Consider the following 21,203-nt stretch of genomic DNA (forward strand, 5'->3'; position numbering starts at 1 on the left):
TTGATGTCCGTGTATTTGGGTGTCAGCATCTCTTTATTAACCCTATTTAGATGTATCGGAAAGCAGTATTCTGAAATGCTTACTATGGGTAAGTAGTTTAGAATAATTTTCTTCAGAATTGCAGAATAATGGGAGTGGCTAAGCCAAAAAAAAAAAAAAAATCAGGGGCTTGCATGCCCTGTTTCTTTAGCACATTATGTTCAGGTGCTAGTTTCAATCCATTTTAAAATTCACGGTGTTAGGTGAAAAAGCAGACTTCCTCTTCGGCACAAGGAGTCATTGGTGTGTAATGCTTGCATTATTTCACTGACATTTGAGGTTGCTAATTTTACTGTCAAAAAGGAAAATCTCCAAGCCTATTTAGGATAGAGTGTTAAATGTGTGTGTGAATTATAGGGAAAGGTGAAAGATGCTGTGGTCTGGTTAACTCTACAAGAGAAAAAACTACAGAAATTGCTAACGGATTCAGAAAATGAGACCTGCTCTAAAAAGTATGATGTAAGTATGACTTTAAACAGCAATTTGTTTGCAGCTTACTCTTAGGGAAGAGTAGGATGTTTTGGGGAAAAAAAGTCTTGCAGAGTTAATTATGTAAATGCTAAACTAACTTCAAGTTTTAGCATCACGTTCTAGGACAGTGCTTCTCAAGTTTTAATGTGCACGTGAACTCCCTGGGGAATCTTGTTAAAATGCGGATTTTTTTTTTTTTTAAGTTTACTTATTTACTTTGAGAGAGAGAGAGAGGGAGAGCATGAGCAGGGGAGGGGCAGAGAGATAGAGGGAGAGAATCCCAAGCAGTCTGTGCGCTGTTAGCACAGAGCCCAACGTGGGGCTCAATCTCACGAATCGTGAGATCGTGACCTGAACTGAGAAGAAGGTGCTTAACTGACTGAGCCACCCAGGTGCCCCTAAGATGCAGATTCTAATTCAGTAGACCTGGGGAGGGGCCTGAGATTCTGCATTTCCAGCAAGCTTCCAGGTGTTGCTAATACTTGGTCCTTAAGGTACCTTGAATAGTAAGATTGTATAGCAGGGCGTGGCAAACTGGTCTGTGGGCCCCACCAATTTGGTAAATTAGGTACTCCTGGAACACAGCCATGCCCATGAAGGTATGGTCTGTGGCTGCCTTTGCACTGCAACGCCAGACTCAAATAGTGGCAATAGAGACCGTATGGCCCTCAAGCCTAGGCATTAACTATCTTGCCTCTTACAGTAAAAGTTTTCCAGTCCCCAGTCTAGAGCAGAACTAGGTTATATGGAATGGAAAAAAAAAGATCAGGAAGTAAAAAATGAAGCCAACCCCAAGTTATAACCCCCAAGTGTAGGGCCTCAACCGAGGCGCCCTTTGGGGAAGAACGACAACTATGACTGTCACCACATTTGAATATCTGCAGTGTACCAGGCACCTTGCTGACGAGCATTTTACCCATCACAGCATCTTGCTGAACGTGGTGGTGTTATTCCACGACACCTGAGGTTACACAGTTACTGCCAGGGAGAGGCAGGTTCGCGTGAAGTCTAGCCTCGAAGACCCAGCTCTCTATTTCGTGGGGTTCCTCCTGGGTGACCAGGAGAACCTGTACCATCTTGAAGGAGCCTAACAGGAGCCGAGATGGGGATTTTTCAGCCCTGTTTCTTAGAACCCACGGTCCCTGCAGCTCTGCTCCCCATCGGATTTCCACTGGGAATAGAGCAGGGGTACGGTCATGTGCTTGCTCCGCACTTAGCACCTGCAGGCTGAGCGGGCGAGTTGGATGAATCCAGCCTGTCCCACGCCAACATTCAGCGGATTGTGTAGCTTACTGGCAACAGCATCCTTTTTGGTTTAGAGGCATCAGGGAAGAAAGGGATGGGATGTTCTCGTCTTCCTTCCATCTGGACCGTACAGGTCCAGGTTTTTGTGCTGCTTCCATCTTTGGCCTGATATGTTTTTTATTGACAAGAGTCCCAGCGTCCCCGGAAGTGCTTTACTCTCACCTACCTCTTTGATTTAGTAAGGCACCACGGATTCCGCTTTCTCGAATAAAAGGCCTTAGGGAGTTATTAGGGGTGAGAAAGAATTACAGTAATTATCCCTTGGTTTGCTCATAAAACTTAATCTTTCCCCAAATTCTATTTATTTATTTACTTTTTAAGGTAAGCTCTACGTCCACCATGGGGCTTGAACGCACGACCCCAAGATCAAGAGTCACTTGCTCTATCGACTGAGCCAGCTGGACACCCCAGCTCATAAATCTTTAGCCGAAATGAAATGAAATAAAATAAAATAAGATAAAATCTGCCAATTATTATGAATAAGGGCTGAAATAATATTTATGGAATTGGTGACTCTTAAACACGAACTTCACACTAATACGAGCCAAGAAAAGCTTAATTTATTAAATTTTCGAGGGACAAAATAAATTTTCTCAAGTCTGTAAAAAACAACTTGGGAAGCAACGGCTTGAGCACAGTTAATCATAGACACGTTTGTCCGTGATGACCGCTGCTGGATAGTTCTCACTTCTACTCATTCTTATTTTGTTGTGAACACATATCCAGGGAGGACAGAGAAACTCCCATTGTCCGTGTGGCGTCATGATTTGTCCTCTAGAGCTGGGGGACCTTGCCGCTCCATTCCCTTAGAAATTCAACAGTGCTGACAAGACACAAGCTGTGACCTGTGTTACCATGAGGGCATTCAAGTGATCGGGGTGCACAGAAGAAAGGTACCACATCAGTGTAGAGGACCCTGAATCCAGGGAATCGTACCTCTCTTTAAGTAAAAATTTAAACATAAGCTGCAGTGATAGACCTTAAAATAGCGGATTACCTTATATTAACTGATTTAAAATTTCTGTCTTTAAAATATTCTTCTGATGGTAGAGCCTGCTGTCCTTTTTGGAGTCCTTCAATGAAGGAAAAGAGCCCTTTTTGGACATCCTGCCAATAGAAAGGAACTTGGATGAGCTGAATGAAGATCAGTTACAGTTGAGAGAAGTCTGGGATGGCCTCAACTACCAGGTTACCGTGTTATGTTGATTAGAACATTTTCGTGGGGCAGCTTTGTTTGTTGGATGATTAGACTTCCATGAGGAATGCTGTAAAAGAGTAGATGCTTCATCAGAAACTTGGGAGAGTATGCTTTTATTTTCTCCAGGGTCTCACGTGGGCAGTGATTGATATTTAAATAGGAATCTAGAGCATTCTGCTTGGAAAAGCTGCTTGTCCAAAGTTTTTATATTTGCTGTCAATGATTGCCTTGCCAGAGTAGATTATCCATATTCTGACTGACCAGCCTCACCTTTTCCGTGGACCGGTGTCCTGTGTAGCTATCAGTAGATTCTCGGAGGGGGTTAGGGATGAGCCTAGAGAGAATGTGTGAAGATGCTTGTGTATGTGTGTCTGAATATATCTGTATGATTTCAATTTTTTTCGGTTTATTAAGATTTGTGTTATGACCCGAGACATAGAGCATGTTGGTGTAATACCATTTGCACTTAAAATGAACATGTATTCTGTAGTTATTTGACACAGCATTCTATAGATATCAGTTAAGATAAGGTGGTTGATCGTGTCAGATTATCTATGTCTTTAAAAAAGATTTTTTGTTTTATTGTTTGTTTTTGAGCGAGAGAGACAGAGTGTGAGCAGGGGAGGGTCAAAGAGAGAGGGAGACACAGAGTCTGAAGCAGGCTCCAGGCTCCGAGCTGTCAGCCCAGAGCCTGATGTGGGGCTCGAACCCACAAACTGCAAGATCATGACCTGAGCTGAAGTCAGATGCTCAACCTACTGAGCCACCCAGATGCCCCAGATTATCTATGTCTTGATTGACATTTTGCTTAGTAATTCTATCAGTTGCTGAGGGATGGCTATTGAAACCTATGGGATCCTTCCTTTAATTCTGTCAATTTTTGCTTCATCTATTTCAAAACTTTGTTATTAGTTTGTGATTGTTATGTCTTCCTGAAGAATTGACACTTTTATTAGTATGAAATATTCCCATTTTCTCTGATGATATTGTTTTTCTTGGTATCTACTTAATCTGATATCAATATGAGCATTCCAGTCTTATGCTGATTGTGTGGGATGTCTTTTTCTTCGAGTCTTTATCTTTCTTTTATTATTATTTAGAGGGAGAGTGTGTGAGCAGGGAAGGGGGCAGAGGAAGAGGGAGAGAATCTTAAATAGGCTCCATGCTAAGCATAGAGCCCAACACTAGGCTTGGTCCCATGACCCTGGGATCATGACCTGAGCTGAAATCAAGAGTTGGACATTCAACCTAGACACCCCGGAGTCTTTTATATTTAAAGTGCATCTCTTATGGGCAGCATATGGTTGGATCTTGCTTTCTTATCCATTCTGATAATCTCTACCTTTTAATTGGAGATCTTAGTTAATATTTAATGGAATTATTGATACGGCTCAATTTAGGTATACCATTTTATTCTTTTTTTCTGTTTATTCCCTCTGTTTTTTTGTATTTCTGTTTTTTCTTTTCCTGCCTTGTTTTAGATTATGTTAATATTTATTTATTCATTTATTATTTTTTTTTAACGTTTATTTATTTTTGAAACAGAGAGAGACAGAGCATGAACAGGGGAGGGTCAGAGAGAGGGAGACACAGAATCCGAAGCAGGCTCCAGGCTTTGAGCTGTCAGCACAGAGCCCGACGTGGGGCTCGAACTCATGGACCGTGAGATCATGACCTGAGCCGAAGTCAGATGCTTAACTGACTGAGCCACCCAGGCGCCCCTATGTTAATATTTAAAAAAATGTTTTTATTTGTTTTTTTTTTTTTTTAATTTTAACGTTTATTTATTTTTGAGACAGAGAGAGACAGAGCATGAACAGGGGAGGGGCAGAGAGAGAGGGAGACACAGACTCTGAAACAGGCTCCAGGCTCTGAGCTGTCAGCACAGAGCCTGACGCGGGGCTCGAACTCACGGACCGTGAGATCATGACCTGAGCCGAAGTCGGATGCTTAACCGACCGAGACACCCAGGCGCCCCTTTATTTGTTTTTTAAGAGAGAGACGAAAGGCAGGGGAGGAGCAGTGTGAGAGGGGGACAGACGATTTGAAGCAGGCTCTGCGCTGATAGGCTGACAGCAGCAAGCTCGATGTGGGGCTGGAACTCATGAACCATGAGTTCCAGGCGCCCTGGATTATGTTGATATTTTTAGAATTTCATTTTATCTGTTGACCTTTTTTTAAAACATTTAACTGATTAATTTTTAAATGTTTATTTGTTTTAGAGAGAGCACGTGGGGGAGGGGCAGAGAGAGGGGGACAGAAGATTCAAAGCGGGCTCTGCACTGATAGCAGCAAGCCTGATGTGGGGCTTGAACTCGTGAACTGCCAGATCATGACTTGAACCAAAGTTCTATGCTCACCTGATTGAGCCACCCAGGTGCCCCAATAGGCTTTTTGGCTCTATTGCTTTCTATCAGGTTTTTAGTGAGCCTACAATATACATTTACATTTTTTTATAGTCTGGGGCTCCTGGGTGGCTCAGTCAGTTAAGTGTCCAACTCTTGATTTCGGCTGAGGTCGTGATCTCACGGTTTCTGTGTTTAAGCCCTGTGTCGGGCTCTGCGCTGACAGTACAGACCCTGCTTGGGATTCTCTCTCTCTCTCTCTGCCCCTCCCCTGCTCATTCGAACTGTCTGTCTCTCTCTCTCTCTGCCCCTCCCCTACTCACTCAAACTGTCTCTCTCTCTCTCTCTCTCTCTCTGCCCCTCCCCTGCTCATTCAAACTGTCTCTCTATCTCTCTCTGCCCCTCCCCTGCTCATTCGAACCATCTCTCTCTCTGCCCCTCCCCTGCTCACTCAAACTGTCTGTCTCTCTCTCTCTCTCTCTCTGCCCCTCCCCTACTCACTCGAACTGTCTCTCTCTCTCTCTCTCTCTCTCTGCCCCTCCCCTGCTCATTCAAACTGTCTCTTTATCTCTCTCTGCCCCTCCCCTGCTCATTCGAACCATCTCTCTCTCTCTCTCTCTCTGCCCCTCCCCTGCTCATTCAAACTGTCTATCTCTCTCTGCCCCTCCCCTGCTCATTTGAACTGTCTCTCTCTCTCTCTCTCTCTCTCTCTGCCCCTCCCCTGCTCATTCGAACTGTCTCTCTTTCTCTCTCAAAATAAATATATAAACTTAAAACAACTTTTTTTGCAGTCTACTTACACAACTTCTAAGTTATACAACTTCTTATGTAGAAATCTTGCAGTTAAATTGATTCATTTATTTGTCATTCTTTGTGCTATAGTTGCTTTACATATAAATATATTTATGCCACAAACAAATGTTTTAAAGTCCCCAAGACCATGTTACCAATTTTTGCTAAAAACAATCATACATTTTAAAGAAATTAACAGAAAAAAATGTCTTTTATAATTATCTAGATATTTACCATTTCCAATGTTCTTCATTCTTTTCTGGAGAGATTGGAGTTTCCGTCCGAATTTATTTCCCTCAGCCTGAAACACTTTTTTAAACTTACAATGCAGGTCTGTGGGTGGTAAATTCTGTTTTCTTTGATTTCTAAATGTCTTTATTTTGCCTTCATTCTTTTTTTTAACGTATTTATTGAGGTATAATTTACATACCATACGCTTCACGCATTTTAAGTGGATAATTAAGTGATTTTTGGTGGATTTACAGGGTTGCAACAGAGATTTTTATGGTCTGCCAGTCAAAAATTCTCTCTGGCCCTGGAAAAGTTTGTTGATCCCTGTTGGCCCCTGCTCTCTCGGCTGTCAACAGTGCCAGCCTGTTTTCAGAATACATTTTTCACATCCTTTATGAAGGGTGGTAAATAGGTCCATTAGCTTAAAAGAGCCACCATCTCCAAGTACCTAATTTGGGACAACTAGCACAGCTCCGGAAACCTTCCCATCAAGTGGCCCGGCTCATTGTGTCCCCTGCTCGTGTTCTCATCGCGACTTTGAAACTGACCCTTGAGAAGGACAGGAGCTCCCGGTTACACGGCCTCAACAAAACACGAGAGGAAGAAGATCTTGTCTGTAGAGTTCACAGTGTTCCAGGCCACAAACACCTGGCCTAATTTTATTGAACGTGATTGGGAAAAAGTACCCAACATAATGAGAAAAACCATTAAAAAAAAAAAAAAAAAAAAACCACTATTTTGCAAGAGTTCAGTGCCACGAATTGATAGTAGCTTGAAAATCCATTCTTCCGTTATAATACAGCTCCTTGTCTTGGTGTGGCAAATGAGACGTATTAATTTTAGAGCCTTCAGGTACAGAAAAGTCAATACCATCTAGACAATTTCTGGTTCAGTTGTTTGAGCACACAGTTACCTCAAGGCATCACGGTAAATGGTTTCATTTTAAGCCAGCTATGCAAAATAGCAATATTATGGGTTTTTTTTAATTAAAAAATTTTTTTTAATGTTTATTTTTTTGAGAGAGAAAGACAGAACATGAGCAGGGGAGGGGCAGAGAGAGACACACACACAGAATCTGAAGCAGGCTCCAGGCTCTGAGCTGTCAGCACAGAGCCCAACACGGGGCTCAAACCCACAAATCACGAGATCATGACCTGAGCCGAAGTCAATCACTGAACCGACTGAGCCACCCAGGCGCTCCAACATTATGTTATTTTGACCTGACAAGATCAGCTCAGATCAGATATAAATTTTCAACTAATTTCAAAAATAAGTTCCAAAACTAAAAAAGAAAAGTATGGAGCCAGTTTTCTATGGTAAGTGAAAAAGAAGAGTAGTAAAAGGTAATTATTGCCTTCTATCTTTCCCCTTCTGACCGTTACATAAACAAGAGTACAGCCCTCAGGCAGCACACGTTCCTTTTCATTCAAAACATGCTCAGCTTTCTTTCAGTTGCGAAAAGAATATCAGTTGGATTAAAGATATTGTTCTTAGGCTCTCTTTAACTCACTCATCAACTTTCTGGCTTATTTTATTTTGGCAAATGTACAAATTATTTGGGTATACTGAAAGCGCGTATTAAAAATTCATAATGATGAAAACAGTTTTTTTCATGATTTTCCAACTGGAGGCTTAATGGCGTATACTTAACGGTTTAAGATTACGGAGCTGTCTTTTGTCCTACGTCGTTTGAGAAGATAAAGTTGAAGCAACTAAAGCAAAACAAAGTACTACATAGTATTCCTTATGTGTGGAAGCTTAAAAAAAAAAAAAGTCAAACTCACAGAAACAGGATAAAAGCAGTAGTCAGGATGGAGGAAAGGAGGGATTGAAGTTGGTAAAAGGGTGCAAACTTTCAGCTGGCAGTTGAGTAAGGTCTGAGGATCTAATGTAAAACATAGTGGCTACACTTCATAACACTGTATTGTATCATTAAGTTTGTTAAGAGAGTTGAATTGAAATGTTCTCACCAAGAAAAGAAAAAAAGAGGTAAATACGCGAAGTGAGGGTGTGTTAATTAGATACTAGGAATCCTTCCACAATGTGTAGGTGTATCATATCACCATGATGTGCACTTTAAATATCTTACTATGTTGTCAATTAGGCCTCAATAGACCTAAAAAAAAAAACAAAAAAAAAAATAATGTGAAAACTATAATGTTTAATGCTTCTAGCTTAAGCCTAGCTTTTTACTCATGTAACATCTTCCAGGGAGCCTGGGTGGCTGAGTTGGTTAAGTGTCCAACTCTTGATCTGGGATCAGGTCATGATCTCATGGTTTGTGGAATCAAGCCCCGTGTTAGGTTCTGTGTTGTCAGCTTGGGATTCTCTCTCTCTCTTCTCTCTCTCTCTGTCTCTCAAAATAAGTAAATAAACTTAAGAAAAAAATCTTTATACTTGGGCATTTCCTTGAATGTTTCTTTTTGATATTTATCTTACACATGGTGGCACCCAGTAAATGTTTTTCAGTCAATTAATGATGAATCAAATAACCCTTTTCTTTTAAAAAATGTAATTTTGCTTATTCTTTCCTCTATTTAAAATCAATTTAAGTTAAAGAGCAGTGGCAGTTCATTTAGTAGAACTATAAGGGAAAGAGAAACACAGATTAAAAACTCCTATTTTCAATAGAGGAAGCCATTTGACTGAAACACATTTTAATTTGTGCATGATCTTCATGGGGGGGGGGTGGTCTTTAGAGTAAGAATGCCAAAAAATCCACAATAGAGCCATGTGAGTTCAGATCAAAAACCACATTCTTTTAAATTTTTTTTTTTTAACGTTTATTTTTGAGACAGAGAGAGACAGAGCATGAACAGGGGAAGAGCAGAGAGAGAGGGAGACACAGAATCTGAAACAGGCTCCAGGCTCTGAGCTGTCAGCACAGAGCCCGACGCGGGGCTCGAACTCATGGACCGTGAGATCATGACCTGAGCCGAAGTCGGACGCTTAACCGACCAAGCCACCCAGGCGCCCCAAAAAAACCACATTCTTAAATGGGGTCCTCAGGAAAGGACGTGGCCTAGCAGCTGGATTTTTATCTTGCTTAAGAATTCTTGGCATCTGTGCTCATGTGTTTTGTTTCTTAAATTCCAAATATGAGTGAAATCGTATGGTATTTGTCTTTCTCCGACTTACTTGGCTTAGCGCATTATTCTCTAGTTCCATCCACATCGTTGCAAATGGCAAGATTTCATTCTTTTCTATGGCTAATGTTCCATGGTGTGTGTGTGTGTGTATGTGTGTGTGTGTGTGTGTGTTATATATATATACACACACACACCTCATTTTCTTCATCCATTCATCCATTGATGGACATTTGGGCTCTTTCCACCCTTTGGCTATTGTTGAGAGTGCTGCTGTAAACATTGGGGTGCATATGTCCTTTCAAATCAGTATTTTTGTATCCTTTGGGTAAATACCGAGTAGTGCAGTTGCTGGATCATAGGGTAGTTCTATTTGTAACTTATTGAGGAACTTCCATACTGTTTTCCAGAGTGGCTGCACCAGTTTGCATTCCCACCAACAATGTAAAGAGGGTTCGCCTTTCTCCGCATCCTTGCTGACATCTAGTGTTGCCTGAGTTATTAATGTTAGCCGTTCTGACTGGCGTGAGGTGACATCTCATTGTAGTTTTGATTTGTATTTCCCTGATGATGAGTGATGTTGAGCTTGTTTTTCATGTGTCTGTTAGCCATCTGGATGTCTTCTTTGGAAAAGTGTCTATTCAGGTCTTCTGCCCATTTTTTAAACCGGATTATTTGTTTTTTGCATGTTCAGTTTTATAAGTTCTTTATAGATATTGGATACTAACACTTTATCAAATATGTCATTTGCAAATATCTTCTCTCATTCTGAAGGCTGCCATTCAGTTCTGTTGATTGTTTCCTTTGTTGTGCCAAAGCTTTTTATCTTGATGAAATCCCAGTAGTTTATTTTTGCTTGTGTTTCCCTTGCCTCAGGAATTTAAAAAATAAAAAAGATGAACATAGGTGAAAGAGAGAGAAAGAGAGAGAGAGGCAAACCAGGAAACAGACCCTTACCTAGAGAGAACAGACTGAGGGTAACTGGAGGGGAAGTGGGCAGGGGATGGGTTAAATGGGTGATGGAGATTAAGGAGGGCACTTGTCATGGTGAGCACTGTGTTTTGTATGTAAGTGATGAATCACTAAATTCTACACTTGAGACTGATGTTACACTGTTAACAAACTGGAATTTAAATAAAAACTTGAAACAAAAAAATAAATTAAAAACTAAAAATTAACAAAAAGAAGTCTGGGCATTGGTGTGGAATCAGTGTTCTTCCAGGATCTTCCCTGGGCCCCTCTGCCTGGCTCTGTTATATTGCTGACTACATTTCACTGTAACCATGCACTTTGGTTCCCACTAGATGGTTCAGGCAAGACCTGTGGGTTTTCGTTTGTTTGTTTGTTTATTTGTTTTTATCTGGTTGACCGTCAGATGTAGAAAGTTGTGTTAAACTTACTCTTCCCTTCATGGCATATGGGTCTAGGCAAGGCCCTACTCTTACTTTTATTTACTTGTTTAATTTGTGTTTATTTCTTTCTATACCCATGCCCTCCTTTCATTTCCCTGTCTCCTTAGGCCTTTTCGTTTCATATGTTCTTGCCAAATACATAACGTATTTATGTGCTTGTGTATTATTAAGTTGCGTAAATCGGTGTTATGTGTTATTCTGTTTCTTACTTAAATTTTTGAGCACATGTATTTAAAATGCTCCAGTGTTCACATGTGTGTACATCTCATTGGGGTCTCGGTGCTCATTGCACCGTACTTTGTGGTACAACCACTACATGTCCCCTCTCCATTCCAGAAGCCTTGTGTATCTCTATGCTCAGCTCTTAGCACAATAGGTTATAAGTGTCTGCTGAATGAATGAATGAATGTGGGAGTAGGTGAGTTCTGATGGTGCTTAATGGGGAAAGCATCCAGGTAGAAGGGACAGGGAGTGCGAACACCTTGGGAGTGCAGTCGGTGTTTGGGGAAAGAGGCAGTTGGCATTTGTGTGACTCTTGTGCATGCAGGGAGGGCTGAGGAAGGAAGAGGTTTCCTGGATTGTGGGGGCTTCGGTGAGGGACAGATATTCAGGAGGTACGGTAGAGATGTGTAATGTGAATATATGATTAGTACTAGTGAGAAAAATAATCTATAAATCTGAGCGTGAGGTGTAGTTGTAAAGTCAGAGAACACAAGGCCATACAACATTTCAGATGATGGTCCTTCTATATAACAGTCTACCCTTGCTTAAAGGGGTGCTTTTTTTAAACGTTTACTCATTTTGAGAGAGAGGCAGATAGACCGAGACAGAGAGAGCGGGTGAGGGGCAGAGAGAGGAGAGAGAGAATCCCAAGCAGTCTATGTGCTGTCAGCGCAGAGCCCTCCCTGTGTGAGGCTCAAACTCACGAACCATGAGATCATGACCTGAGCCGAAGTCAAGAATCGGATGCTTGGGCACCTGGGTGGCTCAGTCGGTTGGGCATCTAACTTCGGCTCAGGTCACGATCTCACGGTTGGTGGGTTCGAGCCCCACATCGGACTCTGTGCTGACAGCTCAGAGCCTGGAACCTGCTTCGGATTCTGTGTCTCCCTCTCTCTTTCTGTCCCAGTCCCACTCACGCTCTCTCTGTCTCTCAACAAGTAAATAAATATTTTAAAAATTAAAAAAAAAAAAAGAATCAGGTATTTAACCAACTAAGCCACCCAGGTGCCCTGAGGGGTGCTTTAAATAGTTCTAATTTGGGGCGCCCGGGTGGCGCAGTCGGTTGAGCGTCTGACTTCAGCCAGGTCACGATCTCGCGGTCCGTGAGTTCGAGCTCCGCATCAGGCTCTGGGCTGATGGCTCGGAGCCTGGAGCCTGTTTCCAATTCTGTGTCTCCCTCTCTCTCTGCCCCTCCCCCGTTCATGCTCTGTCTCTCTCTCTGTCCCAAAAATAAATTTAAAAAAAACGTTGAAAAAAAAAGAAAAAAAAAATTAAAAAAAATAGTTCTAATTTCCCTCTCATAACTGATTATGGATTTATCAAAATATTCATTCTTATCCTTGTGCTCCCTTTTATATCTATTTTTTAAGTGTATTTACATATTTTGGGGGGGGTCAGAGAGAGAGAGAGAGAGAGAGAGAGAACCCCAAGCAGGCTGTCAGCACACAGCCCAATACGGGGCTCAAACCCATGAACTGTGAGATCATGACCTGAGAGGAAATCAAGAATCAGATGCTTAACCAGCTGAGCCACCCAGACACCCCTCATGTGCCCCCTTCTGTTGCTCTTAAACAAATGATCTTCTCTATCAGAAGGTAAGCAAATGTGTACAGAACTGAGAAGTTTGCCCATTTGAGAAAGACTTCCCTGACTAATGGATCAGAGAAACTTTGAAGTATTAAACAAACTGCGTGCAAAGAAATAAACTTCAGAAGAATGTTTAGTGAAGCGCTGATGTTTGTTTTTTCAGATTAATGTGTGGAAAAGGGAGCTGAATGATGCCTTGCCCTCACCGCTGCATCAAATCGAAGCCTGGCTCCAGGAGGTAGAGGAGCTTATCGATGAAGATTTGCCAGCTTCCCAGGATTATTGTGAAGCCGTGGCTCTAATACAAGAGAAAATGACTTTAATCAAGGTTGGAAAATAACAAAGAAACATGGGAAAATCTGTGCTTTGTTAGGGACTTCTTCTTGAGGAAGACGTTGTCCTAGAGAGAAGGGAAGGAAATACAGTGCCTCTTTGAGGGTGGTTTGGAATGATTCACTTGGGGATTTTGGGGAGCCAGAAGATACTTTCACTTCCTTATGGGCATTGTGCTAGTTCAAGGTGGAAACAGTAAGAATAGAGTCCAGTCAGTTCTAAAGCAACTGTAAAGCCTGACCAAAAAGGAGGAAAGAGACTGGCGTAAAATGTGAGAGAGTGGGTTCTCATCAAAATGGTATGAAGGAATTTGATAGACGACATTTATGGCATGCGAACTCACAAAGGAATCACAAATAAATCCCAAAACAAAAGGTTTGGATAATGCTTTTACCAAAGAAACTACAGTCTGTCTCTCTGTAAAATGTTCCAGTGTAAAGCATTTATGATGAAATTACGCATTGGCCAAGCTTTAGTGAAAAAAAAGTAAGGGCTTTATGAGTTTTTGGACAAAAGGTGCAGCGCACACGCAGAGCAAGTGAGATTAACGAACCCCCAGTTACAGTGTTTGGCAAAAAGTCTGGTTGATGTCATGCTAAATTTCTTTTCAGAATCTGATGGATAAATTTGATTGTCATTCGCATACTCTTCTGGCATTTGAAAATAGAGATGAAAAAAATTTGCCACTGGTATCACCTAAGAAATTGGAGGAAATGAAAGCACGGTTTGTAACACTACCATTTCACCACTGCCGATGCCACTCGTGTTTGAGCACTAACAGGATGCTACGGGGACCAGAAAAGTATAGATTTTTAGATAATTTCTGACAAGGATTCTTTAAATCTTGATTCACAGTACCTTCACATCTTTTGTAATAGTAACATTACATCATACTAACATACGTCCTTTTTCGTTGGATGGTAGGATATGGTGGTGGGGTAAGTTCTAGAAATGGAGTCAGAAACCGAGCTCCGTATCTGAGTTTTGGCCAAGTTACTGTCTTTTGGAGCATGTATCCTCATTTGTAAATACAGAATAATGATAGTCACCCGGTTCGTGTCTCACAAGGATACTGGGTGAGACAGGAGGAGGTATCTGAAAGTACTTCGTAAACTCTAAAATACTATAAATATAGAGATTATTTAACTGATGGTTGTCCACATCATCCTCTCTTTTCTCATTATTCATACACAACTTATTACAATGATAATAAAAGGGTTTTAGCCTTAATAATGAAAGCCGTTTTAATATGTAAATGTTGAAATTATAGTTGCATTCGGTTATACAAAAGTTTACAAATTTAGTAAAATATTTTGGAGATTAACATTTAGTATAGGATTTTTTTTCTACAGGGGAATAGTTTCTTCAGATAATGTTCTATTAGATGTTTTCCTCTCAGAAATAGTTGTTTTATTCTTAGCCACAATATTTGTTTTACTCTGTTAAAAAAAAAATTGGGGGGCACCTGGCTGGTTCAGTTGGTAGAGCAATGTGACTCCTGATCTCAGGATTGTGAGTTCAAGCCCCACGTTGGGGGTAGTACATCTTACTTAAAAAAAAAAAATTTTTTTTTGAGGATACATCTGAGTTCCATGTGTTTAAAATAAAAAGCCAAAGGCCCAATATTTTTAGAAATGCCAAACAGATTATCTCGCATTTGGGCAGTAATATGAAGTTAAATTCTAAAACCTGAAATATTTTCCAGAATCAACAACATTTCGGGCGAAAAATTCATTCCACTTCTAGAATTTCATTACTATAAGTGCACAGTTCTTGGTTTGCTAGATGAAGTAAAATCCAAATTGGATGTTTGGAACGTCAAATATGGGAACAAAGAATCTGTGGAATTGTTGCTGGAAGACTGGCATGTAAGCTGTTTTATTTTGTGTCTTTGACAACCGTTCTCCATGTCTGGGTGCTAAGTTTGCAGTTTTCCTTAAGACAGTTTCCCTTTACCTTTCCAGGTTTTGAGATGAGTTTTCTTGGTAGTTTTCATTAGCTTAAAATTGCCTAGAGAACAGAATTTTAGGTAGCCAAATAACAGACATTAGGAGGAGTAAGAAAGAGAAAACCACATTATTTACCACAACAGGGAAGACTCTGTTAACCAGGCTAATTAACATAATAGTTACAAAAAGTTTCAGGTTATTAAAAATTTCAGCATTCACTTACTGGATGTCTTGTTTAAGAATTTTTCCCACTCAGATTCATGGTTTCATTCAAAAATTAATTTTTTTTTTAGAACATTTTAATCTTAGCCTTTCGAGTTGTAAGAGTGGGAAAGACAGTACATTTTGTCTTGGGGCTTATTTTTGGAGAAAGGGGTTGGCTCTTGAAATTAATGGGAAAAAATGTTGCAAATGATTTAAATATAAATATGTTCTTTTGTAAATTAAAAGCATCCTAGAAATGTCATTTCTGCAGTTAGGAATTAATATTCTTTCTGTTTCCCTTTTTTTGGAATGAGTGGCAAAAAAGAAAAATCCAAGATTGTAAATTTCAGTGCAAAAATTGAACAACACAATCAAGACAGATTTATTTAATAATTTATGATTTAAACACCGTACGTTCCTGAATAGGAGACATCATTCTCAATTTGGCCAGGTTTTGAATGTATTTCCTACTTTGATTTTTCATTTTTCCATTTAAGTAATCATACCATTGGAATTTAATAAGTATACAGTAAATATGAGCTTTTAATTAACTGTATTTTTCAACAGCAGAATTTGCTTGCTTAGGACACATCATAATTTGACTAATGGTAGTTACTCAGATGTTTTTGTGGGATGGATGTTATCTATTTACAACATACTCTCATGTATCTAATAAAAATTATTCAATATTAATAAAAGTTGTGAAATAAGAGAAACTGGCATAAATTACACAATATTAATAAATATGTGACGTAGGAGCTTTTGAAAATGGTATATGTAACTTACCTTTTCCCACAGGAGAAAAACTGTTGTGGAACCGTATCACGGCAATGATGAACTTTGTTAGGTCTCATACCTACATAGTGTTCATACTTCTGTTTCCTAGATCTTAACCGACTTTCTTCATGAACTACTCTTCTTTTCTACCCAAATATATAGTAGTAAAGCCTTAAGGAAATTTTGGGGCCCGAGTGCTTCATCAATATTTATGTTTCTCTCTGGATTTCTTGACACATTTTTAATGGTAAAAAGCTGTCAATATATTTTTTTCCTCCCCCCCCCCCCCCAGAAATTTATTGAAGAAAAAGAGTTCCTCGCTCAACTTGAAACTTCCTTGCAAAAGTGTGAAGAAATACATAAGAATTTAGGTAAAGCTATACAGTTACTTTTTGATGAAATGACCACTTAAAAATAGCACGCCGGGGGCGCCTGGGTGGCTTGGTCGGTTAAGCGTCCGACTTCGGCTCAGGTCATGATCTCACGGTCCGTGAGTTCGAGCCCCGCGTCGGGCTCTGTGCTGACCGCTCAGAGCCTGGAGCCTGCTTCCGATTCTGTGTCTCCCTCTCTCTCTGACCCTCCCCCATTCGTGCTCTGTCTCTCTCTGTCTCAAAAATAAATAAACGTTAAAAAAAAAAATTTTTTTTTTAAATAAAAAAAATAAATAAAAAAAAAAAATAGCACGCGGGCGCCTGGGTGGATCAGTTGGTTGTGCGTCTGACTTCGGCTCAGGTTATGATCTTGCAGGTCGTGGGTTTGAGCTCTGTGTCGGGCTCTGTGCTGATGGCTCAGAGCCTGGAGCCCGCTTTGGATTCTGTGTCTCCCTCTGTCTCTCTGCCCCTCCTCTGCTTGTGCTCTCTCTTTCTGTCTCAAAAATAAACAAACATTTAAAAAAATAGCATTTTATCTGTTTCACTTTCTTTATACCTTAACGTTTTAGGAATTGGTTTAACATGTGTTTTCTTTGGAAAATTCTTGCGTTCACTTTTAATATTATCACAGTACATATTTACTTGACCATTGACAATTAATATGCAAATATTTTTCTTGGTATTATTTTATTAATAAAAAACTGTTTTCTAAGATTACTTTCTTGTTTTGTTAACATTATAGATGGAGAATATCAGGATATTAGCAAACAATATATGGCAGTGGAATATGATATTTGTATGTATAGAAAAAGTATATATAATGTCAAGTCCACTCTTCAGAAAGTTTTGACATGTTGGGCTACTTATCTGGAAAAACTTCGCTTACTAAAGGCTTGTTTTGAGGAGACAAAGAAGGAACAGATTAAAGAGGTATTTTCAGTCTAATGTTACCTCCTCAATTTTCTTTTCTTTTTTTTTTTTCGTTTTGTTTGGAGATCCTCGTTTTCAATCCAAAAATGAGAGGTCAGGGAAGAGTGAGCATGACTCTTGGAAATATTCTTCAAGGTATTGGAAAGAGTTTAGTTTCTTTCTAATACAATTGCCAAAAGGAAGTTTTCTCCTCATTGTAGGTTTTACACACACACACACACACACACACACACACACACACACACACACACACACAGTAGCTTTTGAACGATATATGGCTTAAGTTCTTTGGAAGGAAAAGAAAAGACTTGGAATATTCAATAGCTTATAGACACATTTAAAATAACTTGATATTTTAAAAAGTTTTATTTTTCCATTTGGGTGAATACCTTTCAGCTCTAAAATCTTTCTGTATTTCCAGAGGAAGGAAATGCAGAATACCTTAGACTTATGTGGAGAGGTGTGGAAGAAATTTCAACGTAATTCATCAGTGTTTTCACTTGCTAGTCATGTCATAATCTGTTTTATGATTCTTCTCTGGGATAGTTTTTCTTTCTTTCATTTCTTTTCCTCTGTTGCAAATGGTTATCTGCTTGAAAATAATTTTGATGAAAAGTCTCAGATGAAACATTTTCCAAATAGACACTAAAGTTCCTCAGCTGAAAATGGGCTGTTTATATGAAAGTAAAATTTGTGATAAGTGTAGGAGTGCGTAAAGAATATTTGAGGGGTTGGTGAGTCATTCTCCCTGTCACCTATAGTGATAAAAATTCAAATCTTTGGCTTTCAACGATTCTTCTGTGTTTAAAGACCTTTTTTTAAATTCTGATTTTAATTCTAGTAGTTAACCTACAGTATAATAGTAGTGTCAGATGTATAATAAAGTGATTCAACACTTTTCATGCAACATCCAGTGCTCATCACAAGGCCTCTTCTGAATCCCCATCATCTGTTTTACCCATCCCCCACCCACCTCCCCTCTGGTAATCATCAGTTTGTTCTCTGGTTAATAGTCTGTTTCTTGTTTGCCTGTCTCTCTCCTTTTCTCCCCCTTTGCTTGTTTGTTTCTTACATTCCACATGTGAGTAAAATCATATGGTATTTGTCTTCCTCTGAGTTATTTTGCTTATCATAATATTCTCTGGCTTCATCCATTAAAGATATTTTATTAAGATTCACATAAATGAGAAAAAAAAAAAACACTATAAGCCTTGCACTTCCCAAACTCTGTGCTGAGGTGCCCTGGGCTGCCAGAGGACTTTAAAGATAATTTAAATTTTGAGGGACACAGCAACATCAGTCTGTTGGACACCATACAGCAAATAACTACCAAGTGGTTTGGACCCGACTACTTGAAAATCAGAACCGTTAGATGAATCTCCTGGCGTAGGGAATTTATGAAAAAATTACCGAAACATTAAGGGCACCATGAACCGATAAATGTTTGAGAGCCTTTGCTCTAAGCTCATTAGCCACTTAGAAAGGCGGAACATCAGCTGCTTCCTTAAAGTTCAGGACCAAGAGCAATGACAGCTGGTGCCTGGCAGTTAGTGATTAGGGATGAAGAGCTAGTCCAGCAGGGATGGGGAATCCTCTGAGGGGAGGGTCAGAGTGTCTGCAAGAACCTCATACTCACTTTTGCTTAGAATCACTTGGTAAAGATCTACGACGCATAACAGAAAGACAAGTGTTGTATCATTAAAATGTGTTGCTTCTATGTTGTGTAGATTCCCTTTGAGACAATATCCCAGTGGAGTGTAGAACATACTACTTTAAATGAAGTGGGAAATTTCCTAATTCAAGTCAGTAATGATGAAGTTGGATCATCTATTTCTAAAGAACTGAGAAGGCTGAATAAAAGATGGAGAAAATTTATTACAAAAACTCAACTTGTAAGTTTTTTTGTTTTTGTTTTTTGGTAACCGCTTCATTGAGATATAATTCCCATACCCTACAATTCATTCCTTGAAAGTGTATAACTTAGTATATTCAGAGTCGTGCAGCCACCACCATCATAAATTCTAGAACATTTTTGTCATCTCCTAAAGAAACTCTGACTCCATTAACAGTCACTCTCTACTCTCTCCCAGCCTCCCCAGTGGCCACTGATCTACTTTATGTCTCTGTAGATTTGCCTGTTCTGTTTATTTCACACAGATGGAATCAAATAGTATCTGGTCTTTTGTTTCTCGCCTTTTAAACTTAGCATAATGTTTTCAAGGTTCGTCTGTGTTGTAACGTGTCAGTACTTCATTTACTTCTTATGGCAAATAATAGTCTATTGTATGGATACCCAGCATTTAATTTATTGATTGATCAGTTTATGCACATTGGCTTCTTTCCACCCTTTTGACTATTATGAATAGTGTTGCTGTGAACATTTATGTCCAAGTTTTTTGTTTTTTTTTAAATGTTTATTTATTTTGAGAGAGAAAGAGAGAGAAATAGAAAGCAAGCAGGGGAGGGGCAGAGAGAGAAGGAGAGAGAATCCCAAGCAGGCTCCACACTGTCAGTGCAGAGCCCCACACGGGGCTCCAACTCACGAATCATGACAGTCATGACCCAAGCTGAAATCAAGAGTCGGACGCTTAACTGACTAAGTCAGTCGTCCCTTATGGACAAGATTTTGTGTGGACATGTAATAATATAGTTTTGTAGCTGAAATTCATTTACCATTATAGAACAACATAAGCATTTTTGCATACAGATTTCAACCTCCTTAAGAACATACACGGAACTTTATATGGCTTTTTATTTAGCATGGCGCCTTATGAAAGCAGACCTTTAACAAATAATTTTTGAACTTAAATTATTCTATTTCTTATTTTTAATAATTTTAGATTGAGGGGGGTTTTTTGTTTTTTGGGGAAATGCTCCTACTTTATAACATCGTTATTATGTGATAAATCCCCAAAATATGTTGAATATATTATGTCCAGTCATTGTTAGTGATAATGTATCTTCACATAAAAATATGGGCTTCAGGGTACCTGGGTGGCTCAGTTGGTTGAGCAACTGACTCTTGATTTTGACTCAGGTCACGATCTCACGGCTCGTGAGCTCAAGGCCCGCATAATGCCTTGTGCTGACAGTGAGGAGCCTGCTTGGAATTCTCTCCCTCTCTTTCTGCCCCTTCCCCCCTCCCCTCACTCTCTATCTCTCAAAATAAGTCAATAAGTAATTTTTTAAAATGGACTGTAAATTTTATGACAATTTTTATAGGAAATGAAACTGCCACTTAGAAAAAAACAGGATCAGCCCATTTTTGACAATTATGAAAATACTCAGCTACGTGAAGAAGAAAAACCAACTGTTGATTTTTCAATGGATATGTCAATAGAACTTCCTGAAAGTCATAATCAGCATGTAAAGGTAAAATAGTCATACTTTATGTATTTCACTTGTGTATAGCTATACCATGGCTATTTTTCTTTTGTTAAACCTATATTGTTGAAACACTGGTAAATGTGATTATTGGATAACACTGTAAAAAAAATTTTTTTTAACGTTTATTTATTTTTGAGACAGGGAGAGACAGAGCATGAACAGGGGAGGGTCAGAGAGAGAGAGACACACACAGAATCTGAACCAGGCTCCAGGCTCCGAGCTGTCAGCACAGAGCCCGATGTGGGGCTCGAACTCACGGACCGCGAGATCATGACCTGAGCCAAAGTCGGACGCTTAACCGACTGAGCCACCCAGGCACTCCTGGATAACACTTAAAATGTGGTCATTTTCCACTAGAATGCTTAAGTGGATCCCTCATGAAGGAGGCTTCAGCATTCAAGTCTGTGTCTCTCCCTCACTCAGGAATTCCGCAGACGTGCAGAAGCCGTCATGAGTTCTGAGCTGTGGACACTGAGTTGATATTTTCTTCAGATGACTTCTGCCTCTTGCTCAGGGATTGTCTAGCTTTGGTCTAGCCCCTGGCCCATGTCTTACTTCCTTTCT

At 39.8% G+C, this 21,203-nt stretch overlaps 1 protein-coding gene across 11 annotated transcripts in view; it reads left to right on the forward strand.

The window, feature by feature from the left end:
- The window catches only part of SYNE2 (spectrin repeat containing nuclear envelope protein 2), a 339,505-nt gene that overhangs the window by 99,230 nt on the left and 219,072 nt on the right, over positions 1-21,203 (forward strand). For 10 of the 11 annotated variants that reach the window (XM_053889485.1, XM_053889486.1, XM_053889482.1 and 7 more), the window contains exons 10-18: positions 397-498; positions 2,866-3,003; positions 12,852-13,016; positions 13,633-13,745; positions 14,727-14,889; positions 16,244-16,322; positions 17,065-17,252; positions 18,980-19,144; positions 20,475-20,624. In XM_053889485.1, coding sequence (XP_053745460.1) covers positions 397-498; positions 2,866-3,003; positions 12,852-13,016; positions 13,633-13,745; positions 14,727-14,889; positions 16,244-16,322; positions 17,065-17,252; positions 18,980-19,144; positions 20,475-20,624 — 1,263 coding nt within the window. The remainder of the gene's footprint in view (positions 1-396; positions 499-2,865; positions 3,004-12,851; positions 13,017-13,632; positions 13,746-14,726; positions 14,890-16,243; positions 16,323-17,064; positions 17,253-18,979; positions 19,145-20,474; positions 20,625-21,203) is intronic. The other variant, XM_053889487.1, reaches the window with a different exon arrangement.

Source organism: Panthera pardus, unplaced genomic scaffold, assembly GCF_024362965.1.
Source record: "Panthera pardus isolate Hobbes unplaced genomic scaffold, ASM2436296v1 HiC_scaffold_24, whole genome shotgun sequence".
In the NCBI taxonomy this organism is placed as follows: Eukaryota; Metazoa; Chordata; class Mammalia; order Carnivora; family Felidae; genus Panthera; species Panthera pardus.